Raw genomic sequence first — 21,323 nt, forward strand, 5'->3', positions numbered from 1 at the left:
GACAATTGTTGATGATCATCTGGCTGGAATGTGAACCCAACCCTCTCTTCACGATTATTCCCTGCTTATCAATAAACTCTCAATTTCTTCCGCACCCCGAGGAGATTCTTCCGACACACTTACCCCGGGGGGCCTTGGGTGACAGACCATGCTTAAACTAGGGTGACGCTAAACGGGCGGGATTGCGGGGTAATGATACCCCAGATTTAGAGTCTAGACGAAATCTACAGATACAATAAGAGAGTCAAGAGAAGCTTCATTGTCAATTCTCATCACCTCATGACTCGACCCTGGTGCAATACAAACAAGTTCAACACTGTCGTCGATCTAAGTCGCTTTAAAGTTCATCACGATGACTTCTCTACAGAGAAACGATGGTCTCAAGATCCACTCTTCGAATGAACAGCCCGAGACTCGGCGAGATATCGCTGGCAACCCCGAGGAAAACCCTGAGCCAATGGTGAAGAATGGAGTTGTCGTAAGTTCGGCGACCAAGCCAGAGGCCAAAAGTGTCTGGCTCGCCTGGCTCTACATCTTCAATTGGTATCCTAGTCATTACAGCAAGGAAGAGAAACGACTGTTAAGGAAACTTGATCGCACTATTCTACCACTTATGTAAGTCTGCAAACTTTTGTTCCGTACATAGCTAACTCCTCGTAGTTGTTCCATGTGTAAGATTCTTCTTGTATGTTGACAATGATTGAGGCCAAACTAACAGCTCCTAGACTTCATCAAGTGGCTTGACCAGTCCAACATCAACAATGCTTACAACTCAGGCATGAAAGAAGAACTCAACCTCAAAGGCATTGAGTAAGTTGATCTCCCATTCAATAGTTCTTCTCTCATACAATCCAGATACAATTTGTTCTCTACTTTCTACAACATTGGCTATCTGGTAATGGAAATCCCTTGCATGCTGCTCATCTCACGACCCAAATATGCTCGTTGGGTTCTTCCCATCTGCGAAACTCTCTGGTCAATCATCACATTCATCCAGTGCCGCAACAACAGCGCCCCGATGATCTATGGCATGCGATTCTTAATGGGCCTTTTCGAAACCCCAGCTGCTACGGGCTCTTTGTACATTCTTTCCTCTTGGTACCGATCGGACGAGGTATTCAAGCGCGCCGGTGTCTGGTATGTCTCGAGTAACATCGGTGCCATGTTTGGTGGTTACATGCAGGCTGCTGCTCACGCTGGTCTGGATGGAAAGGGAGGCATGGCAGGATGGTATGTTAAAAGGTCCCAATCCTCGCATAGGTAAAATTCGCTAATGGTATTTCCCAGGCGTTGGGTGTTTATTATTGATGGTATTATCTCCTTGCCTATCGCCATTGCTGGCTTCTTCTTTTATCCAGGCGTTCCTACCAGTAACCCACGTGTCTGGTGGTTGAGCGAAGAAGACCAAAAGCTGGCTCAGGCCCGCATGCAAGATGATGGTATGAGGAAGAGTAAGAAGATTGGCAAGCAGATGCTTAAGCGCGTCTTCCGCAACTGGCACTTTTATATCGCTGTCAGCACTTACGTCTGGTAAGTTTCCTTATGAGTCATGAGTCAGCATAGACTTAAACATAACTAACATCTATAGTTTCCAACTGACGACCTGGGTTGCCGGTCAAATGATCGTCTGGGTAAAGTCTACTGGCCAATACTCCGTTGAGATGATCAATATCGTGCCAACTGGAGTCCAAGCCCTCGCTATTGTGGTCGGTATAGTAGTTCCGTCGTTTGTTATGTTAGTTTCCAGAATTTGGCACTTGTCTATTTACTCAAAGCTAATAGTACTGTCTAGGGTCTATCCGATTTGGGTACCGTTCTGTTTCGCAGGAACTGTCCTTCTTTTCTGCCATTCGACTCTTCTAGTCTGGAACATTCCTCTCGGCTTGCATTTTGCCGCATACTTCCTCCTTGGAATGAGCTCCTGCATTACCCCTATGCTCTTCCCATGGGTGCATTTAATCATGAAGGACGATAACGAAGCAAGAAGTTTCACCACTGGTGCCATGGTAAGCGGAAACATATCCAACCTTTACCTTAACCCCGAGTTAACATGAATCTCTAGATGACTGTTGGCTGGGCTTTCTTCACTTGGTATAATGTAGTCGCGTTCCCTATCACTGAAGGTCCTCGGTGGACCAAGGGTTTCTCGGCAAATGTTGCTCTCACCTGCTGCTATTTAACTCTCTTTATGATTGGGCAATTCCTTTGGAGACGCGATATCAAAGCTGGTCTGTACAAGAGAGCTATTGAAGAAGAGGAGAACGAAGAAGCAGCCCACGAGAAACTCGGGCCAAATGTTGTTGACGACAAGGATAGTGATCATCATATTGGACAGACTCATATCGAGGATAAGAATGTGGAGGACAACAGAATCGAGGAGATTAAGTAGCTTTAGTCAAAGATCTTATTTCATCGATAACAGTTAGAGGAATACTATCATGTGAGCGGGTTCTATACTCCATCGTGGTGAAATCTCAGAATTACCCCCGCTTTTACCATTATTCTCAACCATATTTTTATTAACTCAGTTACAAAATGCAGGATACAGGACAGAGAAGAACCCATCGCGCTTGCGCTCCTTGTCGGTATGTTGTAATTTGGCATCAAACGGTCATGACAAACTAAATCTATAGACGTAAGAAGGTTAAATGCCCTGGAGAACATCCAGTGTGTTCGTTCTGTCAGCGCCTGGGGCAACCTTGCGAGTACAAGCCCGTCGAGCCTTTTTCTACCCAAGAAATTCAGGGCCAGATTTCAGGTATAGTAAGTATGTAGATATGCCTGAGTGGAACTAGGCCCTAAGCTACTTTCATACAAGTGCCCCTGACAACATTAAAGCCGTTAGACTACATTTGTTCACAGTGTGTGCACAGCATGACCGAATTGATGCGCTAGAAGCTAAAATGGATCAAATCCTACAAACGCTCAGGTAAGCGAGTTCCGTTATACTGAGGAAAGAGGTTTAGGATAACTCTCGTAACAGTCACCTCAATCCACCCGCCCCATCCACTGAGCTTCCCTCCGAATCACCAGTAGGTGCTTCGGGTCAGAATACCTTACAAACACAAGACGACACACCAGCAAATGAGGGACGCGTCTCTGAACTGTAAGTTTACATCGAAAAAGACCTTGATGGTGATATTACTGGGCTTATCATATGGCATAGGTCGATCTCGGAAGATCAGGAACTACTCAGAGTAGGTGAGCTCTACCAGGCGTGGTGTCATAATCAGCCTATGTACCTTTTTCGCCAGGACAACTTCCTTGATACTCTTAAGCATCGCGATAAGGAGCTTCAACTCGCCGTCAAAATTCTCACTTATCGGTTTCGTCCTGGACAGATTATCCTTGACAAACAAGAGGCTTTGAATGGATTGTCTGCGTCATGTCGGAAGTTGGTAACAGAGCGTATTTCCAAAGGCAAGATAAGGCTATCCACGCTACAAACTCTCTGCCTCCTCAGCATGATCAGCTTCTCAGGTGCGTCAAAATTTCAGACCCCTCGGTCACGCTTAGCAAGACAACTCACAGATGGGATTCTAGAAGGGTACGTTATGCAGGCTGGACTTGACCTCGATATGGCGCATTACTTTGCCAGTGGCCTACCTCTTGGTTCAAGTTTAGGGGATTCTTGTGAATACTCTCTATGCATTCAAAATATCTCACTATTGCAGAGATTACAAGGATCTATTCCCGATATTGAAAACCCCGCCAATATACAAAATTTGTTCCAAAGTGCCAACCACCTTCTGGACCTGATCAACCACCGTGCCGAAAAGTTCACATTACCATGCCAGCCCATCGCTGACGCAGAATCGAATGATACTCGAGGTATTCTAGCTTACATGTTTCAAGCTGCCAAGGTCTTGCATTTGGCAAGAGCATATGCGGCGATGAGAGTTGGTTCAGACAGCCCTCCGCCTTGGAGCATGCAATCTGATTATGCACTCGTCAATCTGCGCAACCTGGAGCTTAACTTCCAGTTTCCTCTTCTGTACCGCTTTGCCACTAACCACTTTGGCGAACTTCCTTTTGAGGTGCTACAGCAGCGCAGACATTATTAGGAATATCATTAGGCTAAAAAGAATATAACGTGTTTGATAAGCCAGTGGGTTAAAAATCTAAACCCGCTTTATTATCTAGATAATAAAATTACTATTATATATCTAATCAATTAAAACTATTTACTATACTTATCTCTAGAGGTTTAAATATCCTTCTAGTAATAGCTTAATATTATATTTATTTCTTTAAAATTTTAAACTTAAGCTCTTAATAAAATAACCTCATATATAATTACTAATATTGCCTTTATATTTATGTTAATAGCCTTAATTATTAACTCTAGGGAGCTATTTTTATATAGTATAACTTATCTAATAAAGTATTTAAATTATAATTAAGCTTCTTTTACTCTGTTTAAGGTCTTTAAAGTCTATAAGGATAAAGCTTTAAACCCTTCCTTAGGAGGCATTAGGGTTTATAGCTATATATTAAGTGTAAATATAATAGTTTCTAGGTTATAAGGATAAAACCTAGCTCCTCTAAATGCCCTATAGATATTACTTTCTATAAAAGTAACTTAAAAAGTAGTATAAAAGGCCAGGAAGAACTTAGTCTTAGAGATATAAGTAATAAAATATCTAATTAAATACTCCATTCTTAACTATAAGTATTCTTTAATACTAAGAAATACTTAATATTAAGAGGCTAAAGTAAATAAGATATATAAGTAAGTATATAAAGTATAATAATTATAATAGTTATAATTCCTAAGGGATAAACTAGTCTATACTAGGTTTATATTAGCAGATAAATAAGGCATTATAGTATAAAGTATAGTAAAGTATTATATTTCTTAATAATAAAGAGAGTAAATAAGGTATATTTAGGTAAAAATATTTTATTAATAGCTAGTAAGCTAAATTCTATTTAGTGCGAAGTAAATAAATATATATATACCTAAGGGATCCTTAGGGGATTACTTAGATTTAAGGACTATAGTAATTCTAGATTATAGGTATTCTTAGAGTATAGTAATCCTATATTAGTATAATCTACTTATAATTAGTTTAGTAAACTCAGGAAGCGAATTCACTATTAAGTAGGTTATATTATATAATTTATCTAAGGCATATATAATATAACCGCTAAGGTTATAATATCAACAGTAAGTTATAAGAGGAAAAAGCTATTATATATAAAAGCTTTTCTTATTGCTTTTTTACTATAGAGTTTAATTATTATTATATTAATTATTATATTAGAAATATTAATTTTTATAAGAAATATAACCTTAATAAATTAGGGTTTTAATTTATATAAGTTCTTTAGTTTTAAATCTATATGAAAAATTTAAAAAGACTTAGTCTTAATATAAAGTATTAGTTTTTATCTGTTTAATATAGACAGTGCAATCAGTAAAGCATTAACGCTTTAGGAGACCTTAATGGGACTTGCGGACTATCGCTCCCAGATCTATTAACTAAACAGGCAAGGAACCATCATTAGCAATAGCAAGATGAGGGCGTAAATAAACTTCTTAAAATGTTCGAGAAAAGCCTTTATATCTTAACATAGGTATTCTTATTGATCCTTTTTTATCGGTCTTAACGATAAAGTTAGCACTTGTCCTAAATACTAATTATAATCTTAGCCAATATATATTAAGATAAGATCGATAAACTTTATACCGATAATAAGCTATTTAATTATAATCCCTAAAATCTAGGTGCTTAATATAATAAGTCTTTAACCATATACTTAAATGCTACTTTATATAAGAATGGATAATATAGCCTAACTGCTTAAGCCAAGCATATAAAAAAGATTATAAGATTCTGGCTAAGAATAAATATTATCGCTCGGCTAGACGGCTTAATTAATAATGACCATAGTTATGGCCCGCTCCCATATATTACGGATCCGTCGTCTGATCTTCTCAATTACGCCTCTCAACCCAGGACATCCCCAGACGGCCACGCCCTCCCGGATTTGGGACAGCTAACGAACCCGCATCGTCATGATTATCGGACCGCGCCTGGCAAATGTTGGCAAGGGGTTGCGCTGATCTCGAAGACCCTTCCACCGATCTCGAGTGAGACAGTCTCCTATGGCTGCAAGCCACGGACTCCAGGGCGAGGAGCCAAGTTATTCGCGCCGTCCATTGTTGTAAGTACCTTGCGTGCGTCTAGGAGATGGCGGCCAAGAGTGTCCAGGTTCTCGGGGTGATTTTCATGACTCAAGAGAACAGTATCAATTGGCGGCAGATCCTGGAGGCGAAGGGCCGGGCCATCGCTGGTTTCGCATTGCTTTAGGACTACGATGCCAACATCCCACTCAGTCTCTGGGGGAGAGAAGTAAGGATCCGTTAGAAAGTTGATGCCATCGATTTCTAGCATGGCAGTGGCAGTGCCGATGTCAGTGATGTTAATCTTGCTGTTAAAGCCTGACGGGGCCATGATTTCGGAATTAGAAGAGACGGGGTGGCTTAATGTGGCAAACGCGGGCGTGGATAGGGAGGGTATAAGAACAAGGGCAGATCGAACAATGAATGTTGCTGACTAGCCTTATGGAATGTCTCTGATGTAGGAGTCAGAAGCATTTAAATATGTTGACTATCAACCCATCCCACTCGATGATTATCACAAAGCCATCCAGTAATTGATGCAGCCGACAAGCTAGATGCTGGTGTCTTGGCGGAAATTCTATCTGTATAAGAAAACGCCTTATGAACAAGTCGATTTATATGCATAAGCTTCTGGTACAGTGGCGTCGCACTTGGATTGGGATTTATAATAGCTGAAAATGTTTCTGCTATGATACTTGTATACTGAGGTGCAGTGCAAGTAACCTGATACCATGGTAGTGAATTATGTGCTCCTATACCTCTGCAAGAGACTCCTTTGCAGTATATCATTGGTCAGTTTCCACAGTTCCACGCTACGCTCCCCGTCCATCTTGAACGTCTGACAAGCCGTGGTGAGGGGGAAGGGAATTGAGAGTGGCCCAAAGAGTGCCAGGCGATCCTGGAGCAGAAAATTGGCGCTCTGAACAATTCTCACAGAAAGCTCAATATAAGTATCTCTGAGCCAATGCCCTAATTCCCATCCTGCTGGGACTGGCCAGTCACAAGGTACATCGGGAAACCTGGTCTGGAGCCTTTGGATCTCAGTCAGGCAAACTACCTTGAACGCCCACAGATGCATGGCCAAATTGGCAGCGGATACACTGGGAAACCATATGTTGTAGCCTCCCCAGGCCCAGGAGCTGTTTGATGGCGTCCGCCAGCAGAACAAGCACGTAGATGGATCTGCATCTAAAGGTTCGCCCCAGCCTTGTAGATTGTCATAACTTGTCGTGAGCGAGGCGATTGCCTGTGCAGCGATGAACGAAGACACACTGGGAGTGCTATGCTCGATGGTGTCGATAAGTTCGAGAATTGTGGGAATACCAGAAGCCTCACTAAGCAGGAGCTCCATTGTTGTTGCCTGTTGGGACTTGAATGGCAGTCTTTTCCAGTTTTCAGTCGATAGAAAGGAAGCTTTGCGGGACATAAAATCTTTTAGAACCTACCCAGTTAATGAGCGAAGAGGCCTACAAGTATCTAAATATTGACGCAAAGAACTTACAAGCAGGGGTCTGAATCCAGTGAAGAGTTTATGACGGGCTCCAAGGCTAAAGGACTCCGGACCCCAAAGCCTCATCCACTCACCAACGCCATCCACGTGGCGCCACCAGCTGGTACCTGAACTTGGCAGTATCGCCTGCACGAAACAAAGCTTATTAGTCAACCATTCGTTATCAATAAAAGTATGGATATTTAGACCTACCTCGGTCAACGTCAGGCACATGATGGCCGCGGCGACTTCGTCACGGGACAAGATCTCTTTGCGGGGCTGATTAATTTCCCGCTTCAACAAACGCATAGCAGAACCATATTTCTCAAGCGAAACAGTGTAGCCTGAGTACGTATTTTGCCGCAGACTAGATATAGATGCCGCAAGGCAGCTTATGGCGGATGGAAGGGCCTGCCCTTGCCCACCAATGCTTATCATGGGAAGAACTTCAACCCAACCGCCACAGATGCGGGGCTGAGTTTGTGTATGTTGGGAAAAGGTAAGTACCTCAGATTCTGGCATGAAACTTTGCATAATAAGTAGAAGCATGTCTTGTACCGGATTACTCGGTGTTTTGGGGAGTAGTAATTCAAGCGCAAGAGGCACATTTGATTGCGACCGTGGACAGAGGGATATACCACTCGATGAATTTGTTTTGGGTTCCGATTGCTTGGTAGTATCTTTTGAGCCCTGTATTATTGGTTCGGTAATAAATATGAAGTCTAAAGGATAAGAGCATTCGCGGCCAGTATGGATGCATTGCGAGCAAGCTGGCTTCTGCCCATCGCACTGTGTATGAGTCAGTTGACAGGGACAGAAAATGACGTATAGACAAGGAAACGTTACCCCTATCTTTCGTAACCTGCAGGTCTGGCATATTGTCCTATTTCGTGTCTTCATTATGATGCAGGGTTATAGTAGAATACAGTACCTACAATGCTCCCAAGATGTGCAGAAATGAAGTTGCGTTGCTTATGAAAGCAGGGTCTAAAAGCTCAGGCTTGGCGGGAATATATACTTAGAGTAGTTAGTCCACTGAACTGAAAATGACGAAGTGCGGGTCTAATTTATGTTAGATTGGTGTTAGATTGGTGGATGTGGATGGGTTCCACCTTCGTTTACCGCAATATTATTCTTGTATCCGGAAAAGGAGGGGGAATTGAACCAACCTTCCTGACAGACTGATCAAAGAATCAAGTCGACAATCTAAGTGGAGGCCGAACCTGGCAGCATTGCGAGTAGCGATCAAGTTTGCGATAAACACAGGCCGCTTGGATGCTACACAAACATGAAAAACAGACTAACAAATCAAACACGATAATAAGAACTAACACAACACAGCCTCTGGTAGACAGACCAGGCTTTAGCTGCTAAAGATGGGACGCTGGACGCCTGGAGAAGCTGGCCTTCAAACAGGACTGGCGCAGGGATAAGCGAGGCTGCGGAAAGTGGCAATGGCAAGGTGTAAGGACTGGTGAGGTTGAGGGCGTAAGGGGTAGAATGAGGGGAAAACAATGTAGCGAGATATGACGTTGTGAGCCCTATGAGGCGTATCCCTCCGGGCGGAATAAACTCATTCATTCATTCATTCTCTTTGCGTAGAGATACCTGATCAGTCGTTCTGCGGCTTGCTGATGGTGGTCTGATGGGTTGAAAAGGAACTCTGCTAGCTTGGCTGCTGGATGACATATATCTGTCAAATATTGGGGTGAATTGTGTATTATTCATCTTTTTTGTGTGTGTGATCTCTGTCCCCCGCTTGCTACTTGAGGTTTAAAGAAAGCTCTATGTATCTTTTCTGTGCTATGCGGAATCAGCTAGAAGCTGCTAGCTAAGCCTGTGGCAATAGGTGGCAACTGTCATCTTTAATGACTATATTTATCAGCCTTTCAAGCTACTTCCATGAGCTTCCTTTTGACACCATTCAACAATATCAGGTCGGGTCATGACTGCGGCGTAGTTGATGGGGCCGATCTTCTGTTGGTAGAGGCGAACCTGATCCCTTGTGGCTGTCTGGGGATTTGGCTGGAACCTTCCGGTTAGAAAAGGGCTTCCTTTGAAGTGATCCGTTTGATCGAGATTGAACCTTATTGCAATAGCTTCGGCGTATGAGTCCTGGAAGAGCCACAGCTTCCTATTAGGTCTATCCCGCAGGAGTCGGATCTCTAGGAACCACTGCAGGTGTTCAAAGCCCTTCGTTTGGTACCGGCTTTTCAAGCTGTTGATCATTTGGTCTGCAGCTAGTTGATCCTTCTTTCGGTATAGCAAGACAATGTCATCCACAAAGAAGAAGACTATGATCCAGTTGTTTCTGCAGATACATGGATCTTCCGTACATAGGGTCAATCCAAGCTGTTTGAATGTTCCTGTAAGGTCTTGCTTCCAGAGGAGGGATGACCGTCGTAACCCATATACAGCTTTGATGCGCTTCAATATCCATCCGTGACGTTCATAGCCGTCAGGGAATTTGATATAAATATCCTCATCGAGGTAGCTGTTTGTAAAGGCGTTGATCGCGTCAAGCTGCCTATTCTCAAGGTCAAATTTGGCGGTGATGGCCATCAGGACCCGGAAAGACCTTCCGGCTAATGTTGCTGCATAGTTTTCCTTGTGGCTGTATGGCTGAAGGTCACTCCTAACGCATAGTCGGGCCTTAGACTTCTGGAGGAAGCAGTGCTTGCCAAACTTGTATTTAAAGACCCAAGTCACCGGCAGGGTTCATTGAGTGGCTTGGTCTCGCGTAAAAGGCTTGAAGGTCCCATGATCCCACAGACTATTCATCTGGGTCTCTGTGGCCTGCTTGAATTATGGTCCAAAGGGATGATTTTTTAGTCCCTTAAAGGTCTTAGGCTCCGGCGGAAGTGATCATCTGTAGAGCCTTTCTTCCCTTCCAAAGGAGAAGCTACTGCTATAGCTTATGTAGGGATACATGACGTTCTCTGCGGCCTTTGCTGAAGGGCGCTTTTCTCGTTTAGATCTTCTAGTTGGTTCCTGGCTTATTTGTTGATAATTACTAGAGCTTGTGGCTCGAGGAGTTGGATAGGGTATATCTTTGAAACCCTAACTTGGTCTTTGATCTCATCAGGGTCTTGTTCTTCGGTAACTTCAATTGTTGATTAGATCCCTTCGTCATCTGTTTCTTCCGGTCTAAGACCTTCCGGTTGAATAGATCTTGTTCCATCGAATTCCTCGTCTTCAGAGTCGGTTTCAATGTGGTCGGTAAGTTGAACCTGCTGTGGCCTTATTGCAATAGAAATTGCACCCGGATGATCTTTTGGGTCATAGGATATCCGTTCATTGAAGGCTACCACCCCGAGTCTTCGGACTTGTGATTTCTCTGGTATCCAGATCCTGAAGATATTGCTAGAATCGTATCCAACCAGGTGTCCAGCCTCTGCGTGAGCTGCTGTCTTCAGGGCTCGTTTTTGGGTGCCTTCCTGAGCTTCAATGGCCAAAGAATAGGCCCTGCAGCCGTACGCCTTGAGATGCGTTACATCAGGCTGTTGATTGATATGGCCTGTGTCCCTGTTGTTGTCTTTCAACCAGTTGTGGAGCTGTTGAAATAAGGTCTTCCGGTCCCCTGACTGCTGAGGTGATCTGTTGTGCAGATAGACGGCTGTTTTCCAAGATTCTGGCCAAAGGCCTTCTAGGAGGTTAGCCCCTAGGGTCATCGCTCTAGCTTTGGCTTCTATTAACCCCCAGATCGCTCAGCAGACTTGTTTTGAGCCGCTGTTCCAGGGGCTGTTGGTTCATCTTATATCCCTTTGTCTTTGACCCAGTCTGAGTAGTTGATTCTTAGAACCCTGTCGTTGTCCCTACAGATCTTGCAGATGCGAAGGCTGTAATGTCGTTGGATCCGGGTTTCGAAGGTCTCTAGTGCCTCTAGGATGGTATCCTGTCTTAAATCAACTAATGGGTAGAATTCGATGATGCCCGTGAATTCGTCCTCGACGATAAGGGCTGTTTGATATCCGTTGAAGCTTGGGCTCAAGCTGAATAGGTCTAAATGCACTCTCCAAAATGGTCTTGAGGCCCTCGTCTGTGGGTTTCGTCTAGAGACTTATCTCTCTGCCTTCCGCATTGAACAAGCTTTTCAGTCGATACGGATAGGTCCCTTGATCCAGGCTCCCTTGGTTTGTTCAACAAGGTGCTCTCGAGCAGCCGGGTTTAAATGACCTAGCCCTTGATGCCATAGGTCTGCCTCGGCTGTCTGTGTGGGCCTCGGGGTAGAAGAGGAGGAAAATGCTGTTGCGGCTGTTTCGACAGGTTGAAGAGCTGGTTGTATGGCTGGTTGGACCCTCTTTAGTTCAACGTCGTTGAATTCGATGATCTGTTGACGATGGATTCGTCTTGTATAGAAGAGGGTTGTTGTTCTCTTGAATACAAAGCCAGTAGTTGGGTTCCAATTGTATCCCTTCTCAAGCATGAGATCTAGGGTGACTAGACTGGTATGGAACTCCGGGATATAGGCTACATTGTTCAGTTAGAATAGCCCGTCTTGAAGACGTAGATAGACCTGACCGTAGCCTAGTATCTGTAGGAGGGTTCCTCCTGCAAAGATCGTTTCTGGCTGTTCAGAAGTTCGACAGTTTGAGATCCTTGATAAGCTCCCAGATGTTGTAGGCTGTTGCGAACTGCTGGATGATGTTGATCCATAGCTTCCAATTACCGGGCCCTTGGAGGATGACCCGGGAAGAGTCCAAGCTGTTCTGATCCATCGTGTTGGTGGCAGCGGAAGGTATCAGATTGACTTAGCTAGCTTACTTTGATAGCTGGGAAAAGAGGTTTTCAAAGAGGGTCAAATGATGGCTAACTGAGCCGGCAAACCGGACTCATAACTGTCACAATTGACGAGGGATTTTAACTATGCGTTAAAGCTCTTGATTTCTAATGGAGTGACTGAAGTTTATTTTATACCTCCTTGGATCGGATTGTATTCGTCAGCTATTACGAAGTTTTCCTCACGAACTGTTTCATCCAAGTTTTGATCCTTCTTTGTCATACAGTGGGATGAAATAAGCTTGAATACTAGGTGTATAACGTACATGATAAGTAAGTGGATCAAACAATTGAGTGGATCAGTATACTGTGTAACGAAAAAAAGCCTACCCTATAAACCGTTAAAATCTTATATAAAATAGTTAAAATTCTAAAGAAAATAATTTTAGTAATAGTATAGCTAGTATTTTTTTATAAAAAAATTAGAATTTTAGAAAAACTATCTAGCTAGATAATACTATATATACAGTGTAAAATGATTTTTTTTTATAGCTATATAATGTTTTTTTTTTTTTTAAAAAAAAACATAAAAAAATCTAAGATATAAAGTGTAGCTTGCATACTACTGTACAGCCCGTGTGTCAGAGCGGCCTTAGTGAGACGATGTGCCAGATAGGACCCGGAATCTGGTACGTAATTCATCCCGTGTCGTTATACGGGTTAAAGTATGCACATCTATTTCATCTGTCTCAGCGCCGCTTAGTTAATATCTTGCTCGCACGAACAACTCAGGCTTGCATGTGTTGTTGACATTTGACTCTTTTCAGTCAGGCAGCCTAAAAGTCTTGGCGGGTTATACATCCCCATCAGGTAAAGATGAAGAGAGTTTATACGGCGCTGGCCTCCAGATTTGTCAGCCGACCGAGATCCGAAACTATAATCCTGGCATACTTCGGGCTTAAAACCATAAGAGAGTAGGACTGACCGCTTTCTGTCTAACGTACCACCAGACCAAAAGTACAGCGGCCCGATGGTAAGGTAACAGGCCCTATAGTGAGCATAGGTCAGGTCCGTTCAACACCTTCATAATACATGGCAAGGTTCTTAATCTTACCCTGCATGGGGTCGCTTGAACTCATAAGATCTTCCTGAATCAATACGATAATTAAATAATAGACATGATATGATTTGGTGGCTATAGTCTAACATTCAGGCTAGTAAAGCCTCATGTACCAACAAGTTAAGCAATCGTCTTCTCTCGAGCAATCTCACGAATAATCTTTTTGACTTCCTCATCACTCAAGGTCTTGACGCCCAACAGATCGTTATCCGTCTTCTCGAGCCTATTAATGTAGCCCGGAGTAGAGATCGAGAAACGGATGATGTCACCAATGACCTGCATATCCGCCTGACCAGCTTGCAGCTTAGCCATTGCCTTGTTGAATGCATCCTCAGTATTAACATCCTCTGATTTCCAATCTTCCTCGCCCAACGCCTGCTTGGAAAGTTCGGTCAGATCCTTCTGCGTCTTCTGTGTGCTGCAAATGTAACAAATACGATTCTTCGTGTTCTCGGCCTTGATGAGAGCATTTGCGACAGCAGTTCCCACTGATTTAAGTGTCGTCATGGGGATGACGGTGGTACCCGGCTTGAGATACTTAATGTTTTTGTTCTGAAGGTCGACGCCGAAAAATGACATACGCAGACCCCAATCCAGGAAAGCGTGGTTGGAAATGACCGTCCAGGTGATCTTGCCAGTGTCCGCAAGCTTCTGGACATACTCCAGGGCCTTAGCCTTGCCTTGAAAAGGCGGTAGGCTTCGCCCTTTACAATTTGTTGGGTCGGAGCTGAATTCGGACGGGACAATCCGGTAGACGCCGGCTGAAACGGCCGCATCCATTAAGCGGATAGCCAAGCTAGGATCAGGCACAGACGTGGCGTCAACCAGTGCATCCTGGCCCTTTAGGGCGGACGCCAAGTCTGAAGCTGACTCGTAATCAACTACCTTGACTGCAGTTCCAGAGGGTACATTGTCAATGACCTTTCGAGTGAGAATGGTCACGTTAAAACGACCAGCTTTCACCACAGCTTGCAAAATGTGCGAGCCCAGACTGCCAGACGCCTGTGGCAAGTTAGCTACTGATAAAAGGTAAACTAGAATAGGCCACTACTTACACCGGCAATAGCGACGTTCTTGATTTCGTGAGTCATTAGTAATAATTGGTTGAAGGAGTTCGTGATGTAGAAGTGATGCTGCTGTGGATGGTATCGGAATTCTACAAAATCTTGAATGACATGTTCTATCTTGTATAGAAATATCCGGCACCTTGATTACCGTATCAGGTTTCAGCTTAGAAGTTAACATGACAAATCAGGTCTCTGAAGCATGACTCAGGCTAGGTAAAAAGCCTATTTTGAAGTACTAAATTACGTTAAATACACCTTGTTTGTTTTCTACTCGGTATCTGCATTGTTAAGACATTCGCCTATAGATGGGATACCAAGACTGCACCTTAACGGTGTATAGAAAAATTCATGCGACGGGCTTGTGACGAGGCAGTTAATAGGGTTAGATTTAAGAGAATAATAGAAATACTATAATTTACCTAATTGATTAAAATCAATTACCTAGTTATTTTAACTGTACTTAATAACTTCTTTTTACGGATTCAGCTAATTTTTATATATTAACATCTATTGAATTAATAACTTATAAAACCTTCTTTATAATTAAAGGTTTTTCTTTTTATATTTCATTCTTTTTTTCTTTTTAATATTATCTTATTATTATATTCTATTCCTTAACTTATTAAAGCCTATTATTTACTAAGATTATCTTTTAAATAAGAATAATTATTATCTTTTTAAAATACTTAATAGCCCTAATAATTAACTTTAAGGAGTTACTTTTATAATTTCTAATTTATCCTTATAGATATTAAGAAGGGAATTAATATATAGGTATAATACTTTTACTATATAGGTATAAACTTTTTTAGGCATAACTTTTTATGCGCTTTAATTGGCTAAGCCTTATATTATTAATATACCTTAACCCTATTTATTTAATTAATTATCTCCCCTATAATTATTTATATATAGCTAATAGAGTAACTTTAATTCTAAGTTATTTTATTTACTAGAGCTGCCTTAAAAATATATTTAACTTAGCAGCTAATTTGTCTAGCTAAGCTAATAGTATAACTTTTACCTACCTCTTTTGATAGATTTACTACTGCTTTATTAGTATTATCCTACCACTTAAAATAACTAATAGACTTTTCCTATCAGTAATATACCTAGTATTAGTAATTTCTATAGGACTAGGGATGTTAATATATTAAATAATATTCTTACTATAGTCCCTAGTCAATTCTTAACTGTATTATTACTTTATTATCCTATACCTAAGTTATTATTTAAACTTTAGTTTAATTATATAATAAACCTTTATAATAACTTTCCTTATAGAACATATTAATAAAATATTTATTATATACTTATTTACCATTAAGACTGCTACTAAGATTACTGCTTATTATTGGGCTTTTTTTTATATTTGCTAAAATAATTATTATATAATTTATTCTCCTATATACTTATTAATCTATAGGGAAGCCTTTACTTATACTAAAAGCTTCCTATTAAACCTTATAGTATAACTAAACTACTAACTCTATTATAATAATTATTAAGCAATTAGGCTACTATAATTAAATAGAAGCCTCTTAATAATTATTTAACCTAGAATAGCCTAAACTCTTAAACTATAAGGGCAATTATATTAAGATCTATAACCTAGCCTCTATTACATTTTAACTATAATACCTCTATAATATAGCTAGTGTTATTCTATTCTAAAAAGTTAATATAACTTTAAATTGTAAAATCTTTTCTAGTAAAAACCTAAGATATTAATAATAAGGATAAATAATAAAATCTCTTTATTAGAATAAATCTATAATAATATAATTTTTCTTTTACCTTTATTTAATAGGATAATTAATTAAAATAATAAATAATTAATTATGTAAATTATTCTATATTTAATTATTATATATAATATATTAAATTAACCTTAACTATAGCTAAAATACTATAATGTTATATTATTAAATTATTTAATTATATTAATTAATAAGGCTATATTTATAAACTAATTATTAATGCCTTTGTATAATAGTTAGGTTTCTAAGGGATAAACTAGTCTATTCTAGGTTTATATTAGCAGATTTATAAGGCATATAATATTAAGCAGTTATTAAGTATTACATCTTTTAATAATAAATAAAGCAGGTTAAGTATATTTAAATAAAGATATTTAATTAATAGCTATTAAGCTAAATATATTAATTAATATTAAGTAGATATATATATACTTAATAGAGTTACTATGTACTGTTAAAACTACTTAGTAATTATAGATTCTTAGTAGTAATCTACCCTAGGCGGCTACTAAGTAAGTATAGGCCTATATAATAACTCTATCTAATAGGTAGAAAACATAGGGTATATATAATGCAGTTATAGGGATTATAACACTTTAAGTAAGAAGACCTTTAATAGGCTATATAGCCTAGTTATTTGCCTAAAGTATAATATAATAAATAAGAACTAGCTAATTATAGTAAAAATTAAAATAGTATTAATTATATTTAGCTATAGACTTTTAAATTTATATTCCTTTAAGATCTCTCTATATAATACTTAAGGTATTATAGAGAAAGAATACTTATTTAATATATATTATTACTAATTGAGGGAGAGTATTGCAGAGACTGTATTCCTTAAAAATTTAAGTTGTTTAATATAATATATTTAATAAGCAAGTATCCTAGATAAGTAAGTGTCTTAAAAATCCCTTACCCTATAATATCTTTATTTAATTAGATAATTCTTAACTAATAAATATATTATAATACTTAAATAAAGCTAGAATTCTCCTTACCCTTTAGGCTCTTTAAAATAATCTAGAATTAAGCACCTAATATACTATTACTATCTAGAAGGTTAATTACTATATTTTGCAATATTATTATAATAGCATTTAATTATATTATAAGTCTATCTTAAATTCTTAGAAACTATTTAATCTAGAAGAATAGACTATAAATTAATTAATTTTTAATTTATACTTATAAGGATCTCCCTTATAACAGCATTATATAGGAGAAATAGCTAATTCTCTGCTTATTAATTATAATATATTACCTAGTAATAAGTATTAGGTTTATAATTTTATTAAGTAATAACTAGAGCTAAAGATATATATCTTTTAGAGATATAAATATTAAAGAGGTAAATAAAAAGATTTAATTATTATTTATAGCTAATATTAGCTTATATAGAATATAATTATAAAGTATAATATTTAATTAGGTAATATCTAGAATTTTAATAAGACTGGCTTTATAATAAATATTATTTAGTCTAGAATAGTAGTTTTAAGTATAAAAAGGCTAGAAAGACTAAAATTAAAATAGCCTAGAAACTATAAATAAATTACTATAATTCTAGTTATTAATATTAAATATTAATTAATCTTATTATTTAGTATTAATTTAAGCTAATATTATCTTATAAACTAATACTAAGGATATAATCTCCCTAGTAATTAAGTTATTATAATAAGATAAAATAGATAAATAAATAATAAGCTAAGTTTTAAATAGCTAAAGCACTTTAATTAATTAATAGTTAAATAATTATAAAAGTTATTATTCTATTAATTTTAAAAGATATTATTAAGATTATAAGATTATTATACTTTATATGCCTATTTATATATCTTATTTACTCTAGTATTTAAATACTAAGTATTTATTAGTGCTAAAGAATACTTATAGTTAAGAAATAAAGTATTTAACTAAATACTTTATTACCTATATCTCTAAGACTAAGTTCTTTTTAACCTTTTATATTACTTTTTAAGTTACTTTTATAAAAAGTAATATCTATAAGGCATTTAGAGTAATTAGGCTTTATCCTATTAACCTAGAAACTAATATCTATAAGCTTAATATATATCTATAGACTCTAATACCTCCCAGGGAGGTAAGTTAACTATCTAGCCTATAGGTTTTAAAGACCTTAAAGATAGTAAGAGAGGCTTAATTTTAATTTAAATATCTTATTAAATAGATTATATTATATATAAGTAACTCCCTAGAGTTCATAATTAAGGTTATTAAGTTAAATATAAAAGTAATATTAGTAATTATATATAAGATTATCTTATTAAGAGATTAAATTTAAAATCTTTAAGAAATAAATATAATCTTCAGTTATTATTAAAAAGTAAAAAGAATTAAACTATAGAAAGAAAATATAATAAGTATATAAGAAGTATTATAGTTAATTAATTTAATAGATATATATATATAGATAATAGTAAAATTATTAAGAAATAATAATTAATAAAGTTTAATTAAACTAGGTATTTAGTATAATAATATATACAGTAAGACTAGGTATAATATAAGAATATATTAAGAGGATATTTAGGCCTCTAGAGATAAGTATAGTAAATAGTTTTAATTAATTAAATAGACTATAGTAATCTTATTATCTAGATAATAAAGAGGGTTTAGATTTTTAAAATACTTACTTATCTAGGATACTTGCTTATTAAACACATTAGTTAATAGAGGTAATATATTATAACCCTAGCGGTTATATCACATATACCCTATAAATTTCATATAACTTAACCCACTTAATCGTAAACTCGCTTCCTGAGCTTACTAAATTAATTATAAGTAGATTACGCTTATATAGGATTACTACGCTCTAAGAGTACCTATAATCTAGGATTACTATAATTCCTAGACCTAAGTAATCCCTTAAGGATCCCTTAAGTATATATATATTCACTTAGCATTAGTTAATACACTTAGCTTAATAGCTATTAATAAAATATCTTTACTTAAATATGCCTTACCTGCTCTATTTACTATTAAGAGATATAATACTTTGCTATACTTAGTATTATAATGCCCTATATATCTGCTAATATAAACCTAGTATAGACTAGTTTATCCCTTAGGAATTATAACTATTATATAATATTAAACTAATATATAAAATTTTATCTATATTATAACTATATTATATTTAGAATTACCTTATGGTCTTGTAATTTCCTCTCTTTTAGGTAAATATACTATACTATTTCTAACTAAGCTTCTTCTTAGTTAAATAACTTAGCTTTTACTAATTTAAGCTTCTTTTAACTTAAACCAGCTGCTAACTACCTTATATAAAGTAGCTCTGGTTTAATAGGTAAGGATACTTATTATAATATATATAATATTTAATTATACCTAGTAAATATAATAAGTAGTCCTATAAAGCTAGCTATTAAGGCTTAAGTAAGGAAACTCTATTAAAGTTAAAATTATAATAAAAAACGTTATATATATATAAAAGAGTTTAGTATAAAGTTTAATAAAACTAAGTAAAGGCTTTTTTATATAATAGTTAATAGAATAAAGTTAAATATCCCTCTTTATATATATATATTATAATTATAGTAATCTTAATAGTATTTTCAGTAGGGATTAGTTTTAATAATATTAAGCTATTATATAATTATTATTTAATATTAATATAATATAAGTTAAATAATATCTATTAGTATATAATAATTATAATTCCTAAGGAATAAACTAGTTTATTCTAAGTTTATTATTATAATCCCTGCAACTATATTATATATCTCCTATAATTCTTACTAATTAATAAAAAGCTTACTCCTATTATTATAAGACTTTACCTTATATATAGCTTACCTTATAGTTTACTTAATATATTATAAGCCTTCCCTAGAGGCTTATTTTTAAGTAATATACCTTTAAAATATATATTTATTCCTTAGTATTAATTAAAACCTAGCTTATTAGCTATTAATAAAATATTCTTACTAAACTATCCCTTACCTACTCTATTTACTATTAAGAGATATAATACTTTATAGCGCTTAGTATTATAATGCCCTATATATCTATAAATATAACCCTAGTATAGACTAGTTTATCCCTTAGGAATTACAACTGTTATAAAAATAAGGATTATAAAAGTAAAAAAGTCAGAAAGTGGGGTAAGTATAACCTGGTTGTAACAAGGCAGTTCTGTACGATTCAAGTCCGGGCTTCTAGAACTAGCTATGTCTTTTGCAAAGGTCAACTTATCACATGCTGGTATTAAGCAAGGAGGGTTTCCCATAGGCAGTTGTTCAAAGGGGGAATTTACTTAGCCAGACTAGTCTATTCAGGAAGCAAAACCCGCCAAGACTCTGACTATGACCTTCCCATTTGCTGTTCACTCCGGTCGAATTTCCACCCAATATGGCGCTTTGAGTCGGTGTTAGCGCGTGTGCTATCTGTACACTAGGGCTGTTATGCGGTGCTCGGTAATTTAGCGTCTTGGCGGGTTTTGTAACCAGAATGGGTAAGTGAATTCGACAGGGAAGCAAAAATATATTCCGATCATATAAATGTGGGGTTCTAGCGGCAGCTCGGTGCAGCTCATACTGTTGATGAACTTTACTCATGCCTGCGCCTTCCACGCTCTAAGTCCGAGGGCGAGCCGAGATAGTTATAAGAGGCTTGCTATGTTTACTATATTCCTCATTATTTTGGAGCTGCCTGTGCTAGCCCGTGGCGCTGTGAAACTAATGCCTTCCTAGCTTTCTGAGTCCAGCTGTGTGGAATTCTTCTGAGTTGTTTTTAATTCCCATTTCCGAGAACGCTGGGAAAAAACGAGAAGCAAATCAAAATTACAATAGCTTAAAGCAGTATTTATTCACTGTATCTCACATCTTCTTTTCCTTCTCACGTCGGCCTTACTTAAGCTTTAGCGTATCGGATTCAGTTGTCTAGTTTACCTTACCCATTCTATGGAGGTTTAGGAGCATGGTCAAGGACCTTGCGGAAACTCACGCTGTGTTTCATTGTTTTCCGGTCGGCTTGGCACGGTAGGTTCCGA

General features: G+C 37.6%; 5 protein-coding genes across 5 annotated transcripts; 2 read left to right on the plus strand and 3 right to left on the minus strand.

Moving 5' to 3' along the window:
* The first annotated feature begins 261 nt into the window (after nt 1–261).
* On the plus strand, nt 262–2,423 carry EDB82DRAFT_450910 (major facilitator superfamily domain-containing protein). Its single transcript, XM_065607819.1, has 8 exons — nt 262–615; nt 661–671; nt 726–810; nt 856–1,230; nt 1,288–1,530; nt 1,589–1,735; nt 1,793–2,006; nt 2,063–2,423. The coding sequence occupies exons 1-8, from the start codon at nt 353–355 to the stop codon at nt 2,387–2,389; spliced, it is 1,665 nt and encodes a 554-aa protein (XP_065463083.1). The 5' UTR covers nt 262–352; the 3' UTR covers nt 2,390–2,423.
* A 480-nt stretch (nt 2,424–2,903) lies between these two features.
* On the plus strand, nt 2,904–4,064 carry EDB82DRAFT_560650 (uncharacterized protein; the record flags this gene model as incomplete). The annotated part of the gene is made up of 3 exons (XM_065609737.1): nt 2,904–2,929; nt 2,984–3,106; nt 3,167–4,064. 3 exons carry the CDS (start codon nt 2,904–2,906, stop codon nt 4,062–4,064), a joined length of 1,047 nt encoding a protein of 348 aa, XP_065463084.1.
* A 1,627-nt stretch (nt 4,065–5,691) lies between these two features.
* Nucleotides 5,692–6,666, minus strand: EDB82DRAFT_286065 (uncharacterized protein). The gene has a single exon (XM_025736785.2). It carries the CDS (start codon nt 6,459–6,461, stop codon nt 6,111–6,113), a length of 351 nt encoding a protein of 116 aa, XP_025591711.1. The 5' UTR covers nt 6,462–6,666; the 3' UTR covers nt 5,692–6,110.
* EDB82DRAFT_286073 (uncharacterized protein) lies at nt 6,667–8,615 on the minus strand. The gene is made up of 4 exons (XM_025736786.2): nt 8,466–8,615; nt 7,833–8,408; nt 7,632–7,766; nt 6,667–7,571 (listed from the first exon to the last, which is right to left on the minus strand). The coding sequence occupies exons 1-4, from the start codon at nt 8,517–8,519 to the stop codon at nt 6,873–6,875; spliced, it is 1,464 nt and encodes a 487-aa protein (XP_025591712.2). The 5' UTR covers nt 8,520–8,615; the 3' UTR covers nt 6,667–6,872.
* Nucleotides 8,616–13,516: 4,901 nt separating this feature from the next.
* Nucleotides 13,517–14,586, minus strand: EDB82DRAFT_466726 (uncharacterized protein). The gene is made up of 2 exons (XM_025736791.2): nt 14,514–14,586; nt 13,517–14,460 (listed from the first exon to the last, which is right to left on the minus strand). Exons 1-2 carry the CDS (start codon nt 14,547–14,549, stop codon nt 13,579–13,581), a joined length of 918 nt encoding a protein of 305 aa, XP_025591716.2. The 5' UTR covers nt 14,550–14,586; the 3' UTR covers nt 13,517–13,578.
* Between the last annotated feature and the right edge of the window lie 6,737 nt (nt 14,587–21,323).

Source organism: Fusarium venenatum, assembly GCF_020744135.1.
Source record: "Fusarium venenatum strain MPI-CAGE-CH-0201 chromosome Unknown EDB82scaffold_4, whole genome shotgun sequence".
In the NCBI taxonomy this organism is placed as follows: Eukaryota; Fungi; Ascomycota; class Sordariomycetes; order Hypocreales; family Nectriaceae; genus Fusarium; species Fusarium venenatum.

Coding starts and splice junctions, on each gene's coding strand:
- EDB82DRAFT_450910 (XM_065607819.1), top strand. CDS start 353: ATGACTTCTCTACAGAGAAACGATGGTCTCAAGATCCACTCTTCGAAT. Junction 1,531..1,588: donor GCTGTCAGCACTTACGTCTG/GTAAGTTTCCTT, acceptor TAACATCTATAG/TTTCCAACTGACGACCTGGG. Junction 1,736..1,792: donor GTAGTTCCGTCGTTTGTTAT/GTTAGTTTCCAG, acceptor AGTACTGTCTAG/GGTCTATCCGATTTGGGTAC.
- EDB82DRAFT_286065 (XM_025736785.2), bottom strand. CDS start 6,461: ATGGCCCCGTCAGGCTTTAACAGCAAGATTAACATCACTGACATCGGC.
- EDB82DRAFT_286073 (XM_025736786.2), bottom strand. CDS start 8,519: ATGAAGACACGAAATAGGACAATATGCCAGACCTGCAGGTTACGAAAG. Junction 7,767..7,832: donor TGTGCCTGACGTTGACCGAG/GTAGGTCTAAAT, acceptor TGTTTCGTGCAG/GCGATACTGCCAAGTTCAGG. Junction 7,572..7,631: donor CTGGATTCAGACCCCTGCTT/GTAAGTTCTTTG, acceptor TTAACTGGGTAG/GTTCTAAAAGATTTTATGTC.
- EDB82DRAFT_466726 (XM_025736791.2), bottom strand. CDS start 14,549: ATGACTCACGAAATCAAGAACGTCGCTATTGCCGGT. Junction 14,461..14,513: donor AGAACGTCGCTATTGCCGGT/GTAAGTAGTGGC, acceptor AACTTGCCACAG/GCGTCTGGCAGTCTGGGCTC.